This window comes from Chaetodon auriga, chromosome 16 (assembly GCF_051107435.1).
Source record: "Chaetodon auriga isolate fChaAug3 chromosome 16, fChaAug3.hap1, whole genome shotgun sequence".
In the NCBI taxonomy this organism is placed as follows: Eukaryota; Metazoa; Chordata; class Actinopteri; order Chaetodontiformes; family Chaetodontidae; genus Chaetodon; species Chaetodon auriga.
The window spans coordinates 19,959,301-19,967,109 of NC_135089.1; the positions used below are offsets into that span (position 1 = coordinate 19,959,301).

The following is a 7,809-nucleotide window of genomic DNA, read 5'->3' on the forward strand; positions in this document are numbered from 1 at the left end:
GTAATGCAACAGGGAGCTGCAGATTTAGGTATTCTTAGCCCACACATGTCAGGTTTTATCTGTTACCTAACTTACACTAAACACAGAGTAAGATGTACTTACCTAGGGGTGGGTTACAGCCCCTTAAATCACTATTAAACCTCTTCAGATCAATTAATTTCAAGGAAAACAGTTCTTAAAATGATTTTTTTTTTTTTTTCTTTTGCATTGGGCCCACACCCATGCCACCCTCCCTCTGTACACAGTTATTTCCAAGTTCCCATTAAGTACAGGGCACATTGCAGCTTTATTTATTTATTTTTAGCCTTCACTACTATTTACTCTATGCATAATAACCACAGTATCCTCCAAATGAGCACTGCAGTGTCCCATTTTATGCTGATGATACCATGTTGGGTGCCACTGGGTCTAAAACAGGCTCTGTATTTATCAAATTTCTAAGAATTACACTTATGAATGCTGTAAAGAGTCAATTTAGGAGCAGAGAGCTTCCCAATGTATCAAACTGCTTACTCCTATGCACTGTAAACTGTAGGGGCAAGAGCAATTCTCAAATCATTGTGAGATTTATCACATGTTCAGAGCAGGAATAGCCAGTCAGACAGAAGGCTTTCCCTGACATATGCTCCATCACTATTTCTGTAAAAAAGGAAATTAAAAAATCTGAGATTTTACAGTTTTACTAATTTTGTGCATTTGTTAAGTCTACAACACACACACACACACACACACACACACACACACACCATTTCGTCACTGCATTTGAAATAACATTAAGAAAACACAAAATTCTGATTGAAATAAAGAGTCCAGGTTTATTATTTGCATGTTTTCTCCAAACAGAAAATCATATTGTGAGCATACAAATCAAATAAAGGCCCATCTTTGCTACTTTCTCTCCCAAAAACAATACAAGCATATATAAGCATTTTTTGTTTTCATTTGCCTCTTTGCTCATCAGATGTATTGACGTGCCTGAAGAAGAGGCTTGCCAAGAGATGGCAAAAGACTTGGAATGAACAAAAGTCTAAATCTTATGTCCAGCCATCCACTTCCTTCATCCGGGAGACTGTCTTCTGTCTGCCATCTGCTTCATCTGCCGGTGTTGACACTGCTTATCTGAAGGCTCCACCAACAGCTCAAAAATAAAATTGCACCGACCTTCACCATCTGACCAGCAGATTCAGCATTCTAACTGCTGAATGAAAACTGGTCAGCAGGAAATGTCACATTATGGAAAATAGCATTCACTGAACAGCAAATCCAGTATATTTCCAGGCTTTAAAAAACAAAAAAAACAAAAAAAAACAAACAAACTGTGTAACATGTTTTAAGCCTCACTTTTCTGTTAAGTTACTACAGCTATTCAAGTTTTCCACATTTCATTTATGAATTAAAATGGATTCAGTTGTTTTTCATCAATCTACACACAGTACTCCAATGACAAATCAAAAACGGGTTCTTGGAGTGTTCTGTAAACTTACTGAAAAGACTGAAACATCCCATTACACACTCAAGTCTTCAGACACTTCATTTTGACACTCACAGCTGAGCTCTGGTGCATCCTACCTCTATCAATGGTCCTTGAGATGTTTGTACATCAGAGTGAAAAGTCATGAGGTCCAGAAAATGGTCCAAGAATATTTCTGCAGCATTGGAAGTGCTGAACAGCGTGACAGCCTCTTTGTTCTCAATTGGTTTGGAACCACCAACAGTCTTCCTAGATCTGGCCGTCCAGGCAAACTGAGCAATCAGGGATGAAGAGGGCTTTGGTCAGACAGGTAACCAAGAAGCTAAAGGTCACTATGACTGAGATCCAGATCCAGAGCTCCTTTGTGGAGATGCTGAAACTTACAGAAGGACAACCATCGTTGCAGCGCTCCAACAATGAGGCCTTTATGGTAGAGTGACACGACGGAGGCCATTCTTCATGAAAAGGCGAATGACAGCCCTCTGGGAGTTTGCCAAAAGGCACCTGAACGACTCTCAGACCATGAGAAGTGAAATCTATGTAGCAAAAATCCCAACGGCATGTGTGGAGGAAGCCAGGCACTGAGCATCACCTCATTAATACCATGCCTACAGTCCGGTGCAGATGGTGGTGGAGGCATCGTGCTGTGGGATGTTTTTCTGCTCCAGGCACTGTGAGACTCATCAGGATGGAGGCAAAGATGGATGCAGAAAAATACAGAGCAATCAGAGTGAATGTCTTTTCTAGAGTGCTCAGGTTCTCCAGCTGGAGTGAAGGTTTACAGTTCAACAAGATGACGACGCAAAGAAAACACAGGAGTGGCTTCAGGAAAACTCTGTGAAAGTCCTGCAGTGGCCCTGCCAAAGTCTGGACCTGAACCTAACAAGGCATTTCCGGAGAGATGTGAAAATGGCTGACACTCCCCATCCAACCTGGCTGAGCTTGAACGATTCTACCAAGAAGAACGGGAGAAAGGTGTGTCAAGCTTCTCATTTCCGAGAAGACTTCGGGCTGTCACTGCTGCCAAAGCTGCTTTAACCAAGTGCTGAGTGAAGGGTCTGAATACTAAGTGTATGGAAATGGGATATTTCTGTCTTTTATTAGTCAGTTTTTATTCTTAAAAACTGTCTTTTGCTCAGTTTGCTATCATATATGATGGAGAAGAGCAACAAATCCTCACTCTATAGAATCTTTTTGCATTTTCATATGCATTTGTTTTAAGCCATATAGATGGCTTGGCAATGTTTATTTACAGGCTACTGTATAGTGCGTACTAGTAACCTTGTTTGTTTAAAGTGATCTGTTCATACAAATAAAATACATAAAAGGTGGTGCCATTTTATGCATTCAGAATTTTACCATGAATAATTCGATCTGCGGTGACAGGAAAACTATAATTTGGGTTGGTGTAGGAAGCTCCATGAATAACTCGTCAACTCTCAAGGAGTGTTTGAATGTTCAGCTCGACTCCACAGAGTGATTCTGAGACGCTTAATAAGTGTGCAGCCTGCCTGGGCATGAGGAGCGTTTGGTCTGAAGTGTGTTAATGATCCTATAATATTACACTCAAATACTCCCTTTGGCATTAAAGAAGCGCGTGAGAACCAGGGCAAGGAGGGCTTTTTTTCTGAACAGCTGCCAAAAAAGGTAGTGGATTCTGCCAGCCAAAACAAAAGGAAGCTTCTAAAACCTCTTCTTCCTTTTATCTGTCACTCTTTAATACGTGTGACAACAGGATTTTATGGATTAAAGGGGTACCCCTGCTAATAACGTAGGGGGACTTGCAAGTGACTATTTGAAAAATCGAATGGTCAAAGCTGAAGTTGAGATATGCTGACATTAAGGCTTAAAACATGTGATCCTACATTTCCCACAATGCAACCTGATACGGTCTTTCACCAGTCCCTGCCTGACTGGTAAACATCCATCATCTACACACGCGCAGGTTGTAATCGGGGCTTTCTGTTAAGAATTTGGAGTTTGCATGCCAAAGCCATGACAGCCCTGATGACATCACTATGATATGATCGGGGTTATTTTCTCAAACGTTAAAAAGCTCCCTACAGAGCCACAGAAAACATCACATGACAGTTTTCTGGGCAGAGTAGGACTTCTCATGACCAGTAAGCTGCACTTTGTGTAAAATCAGTAGAGCCGGTCGAAATACTGCATGTATGAAATTCTCACTGCAGCTTTGGCTTTCAAGTTTCAAGGTAAGAGAAAAACTCACGAAAACCAAGTCCAGAAAGGGAAAAGTGAAAAATGAGGGGAAAAAAAAGGGTCCATAGCTCCAAGGCTGAACAAAAACAAAACCCAGAGCCTCTGAGCTAAAAGAACTACAGCACCAATCATTCTCTGAGTCAGAGAGAGAGAGAGAGAGCTACACAGGCAGCAGCTGGGCGGAGGCAGCTGAGGACCCGGCGGCAGGTGTGGGGGGCTGCTGGGAGGCAGCGAGAGAGGAGGCATGGAAGGAGTCGGGGAGGTTCTTGGCGTACTCCACCAGCTCGTAGGAATCTCTGATGTCCGTCAGGCCGAACCAGAAGACGGTCCACACCCCGTTAACGAAGCTGCCGTCACAATGTTTAAAGTACCTGAACATACAGAGACAGAGCACAAGTCAAAGTCCACTGTTCATTTTAAATGAATGTTGTAGCAACACTGAGGGACCTATTTAAGTGTAGAGCGGTCGGTCTTGACCCTGTCATATTTTAGTTCATGTATATGCAGATGTGCAAAGTACTGGGCTGGTGTGGTGGAATATAGACCAGAGTATACAATGGATGGATGGATGGATGGATGGATGGATGGATGGACTTTGGGCAAAAGCATCTGCCTAATGAACAGAATGTGATAACATGACAGTTTTAAAATGGGTGTAGGTGTCTCACCAGGGGTTGATCCTATTGGTGGCTCTAGACCTCCAGAACAGCTTGCCCAGGTCCTGTCTGATACATTCCCACAGGATGTGGCTGGTGCCCTGACCCTGCTTACTGCTGCTCACCACAAACTTGTCAAGGTAGGGAGTGCCGCTGTTCACCGGCTCCATGGTGATGATGGCTGCCGCACTGTAGCTGGAGGGACAAAGGGATACGACATCCTCAAGAGAAGGGCCCACTGGGTTTAGATCCATATAATACTTCCATCTTTGTTTATTAAGGAAGACAGGATGCAGACTAGTAACACACACCCTTCAGAGAGGTAGATGGAGTGCAGTCGTCCTTGCAGCGAGTCGATGTAATCTCGCCTCAGAATTTTATCAAACGACTTGTTGATGAGAGCCAGCAGACGCTCTACATCAATCCCCTCCAGAGAACTGTACCTGCACGCACACACACACGCACACACACACATCATTTACTCTGGAGGCATCAGATGAAATGCACTGTCTGTTCTGTTAAACTTGTGAAGGAGAGAGCAACTCTTTTACGTGAGATAAGGTCATTTGGATTATGAGTTAAATGTGGGATTGTGGGTCAGATTACACGTGTTCATGTGTATGTGTGATAAGTACTCACCGATGTATGGGGTCTCCATTTTTAAAGAGTGTCCCTGACCCTGAGCCAGAAGTGAATATAGAAAGAACAAGCTGTGACAGACATCACATTCATATATATACTCATGTTAATAACCGCTGGGTGGCCATGACCCCCTTCCCACACATACACACACACACAAATATGGACCAGTGCCCTCTTGGGTTACACCTAAAAATAGATTTTCCATGCATGTGAATGTGCACATGTGAAGAGAAAACCGGCGAGTCGATCGGCAGTCTCACCTCTGTGGCTGAACAGCTCGCTGAGCAGCGTGTCAGCGGAGGTGATCACGGCAGAGGACTCCGTCGGCAGCTGATTGAGCAGCCTGGCTATGGTGGTCACTCTGCGGCGCTCTGCTGCACTCAGCCACGCCGCCGTGGACAGACTGAGCAAGTCGCAAGGCAATGACACTGTGCCCAGCACCTGCAGTACAAACAGTTGAGGAGAAGTTGTACAGGTCATTTCATCGACTGTTTATTTACATTTATTCTGGACTGGACTTTGCAGTCTGTCTGATCTGCAAACCCGTCAATGCAAACACTATATTGATCATGCCTTGCGTTCTTGGCTGCGGAGGCCTCCGGAGTTGTTCAGGAATATGACTTTGTGGGGTTGCAGGGCTCGGGAAATAGATGCCATCACCTCCGCTGGGTCCAACATTACCGAGCAACCTCGTCCATCCCTCCCTACCGGACAAACCAGAGGGATCGTCCCGCAGTCCAGGCTCCACTGGAGGAGGCTGGTGTCCACAGTGACGGAGGGTGGGACACTGCGGAGGAGAGGAGAAGGCAGAGGATGAAGGTGGGGTCAGAGGGACAGAGGTGTAAGAATGAAATGTATGGAAGAAAAGCAGAGGAGGAGAACAAGCACTTATGCCTATTCAAAGCGGCAAACCTGCTAATGGAACAAGAAGCCTGGAGGCTCGCTACGTCTCAACCCTCACCTGCTTCCACGCGGGGCTTCATGCAGCAGGAGGAAGGACTCGGCAGAGAAGAGTGGCAGGACGGAGGCTGAGTGCTGCTGCAGAGCCTCGGTCAGCTGCTGGCTCCGACGCACCAGCACTCGTCTGCACCGGGACCCGGTCACAGGCTCCCTGGGCCCCGTCTCCTCCTGATCAGACAGGCCCATCACGACCACTGGCTTCATATCCATCCGCTGCAGGAAGGAGAGCCCGAAGGCCAGGCTCTGAACCATTTCCCTGCTCTCAAACACGGAGCTGTCCACCTGGGAGAGACAGAGACAGACAGGTGTGTGGTGCATATGTATAACTGCAGGTTTTGGTAGTCAAATCTGGAAATAATATACAGTATTTATTAAGAAATACAATATTTTACCTTTACCTTTCTTAGTATACTTTGCATACCTTACTTTGTTTTGGACTTTTATTAAAGTCTGCTCATCACTGGTTTTCATTTTCATCACTTGTCGAAAAGTCAGTATTGGAAAAAGTAGCACAGAATTTTGTATTTGGAACTTTTCATCAAAAGTGACTTATTGGTTTTTTATGAAATAGAATCTTACAACTATGACAGCACTGACAGCGATAGCCCTGCCATGAGTTCATGTTCAACTGTGACATAACGGTCCCCCTCTCACCCTCCCTTTGTGTGTGTGTGTGTGTGTGTGTGTGTGTGTGTGTGTGTGTGGCGCGCATGGGTAGTTGGCATATTCATCTCAATAAATCACAGTCAGCGACTATATGAGACAAAGTTTCACCGTCCTATGTGAAGTTTTTGTGGTTGATTTAAAGTGACTCGTGACTCACCTCCAGCACGGCAAAGGCAGGGGACTGAGCCGAAGTCGCTCTCTGGAACTGTGTCAGCCAGTACCGAGCCTCCCGGGGGTCTCCACCGACTTCATTGAGAAAAGCCTTCACGTCCCGGTAAATCAGATTCCGGTTGGCCAGCACATGCCGGTCTGCGGCGGAGAAATAGCCCAGGTACTCCTGCGGGGCCAAAGCCGCGGTTTTTCCTCCCGTGCCTGCCGCGTCGGAGCTCATCATGCGGCGCTGCGGACCGAACATCTTCCGCTGCCGCTGGCCGGAGCTCCGGGTCAGCGCCGGCGGACCCGGGATGGACAAGTACTTTCCTGCCATCACCACAGCCCGACAACCTGAGGAACCGCTGTTCACTTTGGCCATGTTGCTTCTTGACAAAGTTCCCGCTGACTCCCAGAGACGGCTGCCTCTGCGGCGGACGCGCAGTCACACAGCGCGCTGCTGCGTCGGCACTTCTCACATTTCACCACGAGGCGGGTTCCCGCTGAGGATTGTGGAGGGTGGACGCCACCTGTTTTATTCTGAAAGGCGGAGAGGTCATCTTTCTGCATTAGCGTTGGAGAGAAATATCACAAGTGAATCAAAGTACAGACATGTTATGAGTTTGTGGGTTTTGTGGGTGTTGCATGTGTTTTGCTGCTGAATTGAAACGCAGCTGGGTTGAGTTTGGAGCCACAGTGCACAAACATGCACTGATCTGCTGTATGTGTGTATGTGTAAAATTATCTGTCAAAGAACAGAAGGAAGTTGAAAACCACAAATACCTGGAAGTGTAACACCGAGGCTGTCAATGAAGCGTTGGTCTCTTTTACCAGTCTGTTGCTGCGTGGGTCATTTCCTTTGCAGCCATCTGTGGTGGCAGCAGCAGCATCAGAGCCAGTGATGCTAAGAAACTGAACAGACTGACAGAGAAGGCTGACTGTGCTGCAAACTGCTTCACCCTCCACATCCCCCGCATGACCTACTGATCTAACAGCAGAGTGCTGGAGGCTTCTTTAACTACAATGACTCCCCTTTGTCTGTCT

At 46.1% G+C, this 7,809-nt stretch overlaps 1 protein-coding gene across 1 annotated transcript; it reads right to left on the reverse strand.

Moving 5' to 3' along the window:
* Window positions 1-814: 814 nt before the first annotated feature.
* Window positions 815-7,184, reverse strand: nags (N-acetylglutamate synthase). The gene is made up of 8 exons (XM_076752010.1): window positions 6,773-7,184; window positions 5,951-6,231; window positions 5,563-5,776; window positions 5,250-5,430; window positions 4,987-5,026; window positions 4,659-4,790; window positions 4,360-4,542; window positions 815-4,062 (listed from the first exon to the last, which is right to left on the reverse strand). Exons 1-8 carry the CDS (start codon window positions 7,145-7,147, stop codon window positions 3,852-3,854), a joined length of 1,617 nt encoding a protein of 538 aa, XP_076608125.1. The 5' UTR covers window positions 7,148-7,184; the 3' UTR covers window positions 815-3,851.
* Between the last annotated feature and the right edge of the window lie 625 nt (window positions 7,185-7,809).

Excerpts from the sequence above, each read along its gene's own strand:
- nags (XM_076752010.1), bottom strand. The coding sequence starts at position 7,147 with ATGGCCAAAGTGAACAGCGGTTCCTCAGGTTGTCGGGCTGTGGTGATG. Across the intron at positions 6,232-6,772 it reads CTGCCTTTGCCGTGCTGGAG|GTGGACAGCTCCGTGTTTGA; the intron begins GTGAGTCACGAG and ends TGTCTCTCCCAG. Across the intron at positions 5,431-5,562 it reads TCCGCAGCCAAGAACGCAAG|GTGCTGGGCACAGTGTCATT; the intron begins GCATGATCAATA and ends TTTGTACTGCAG.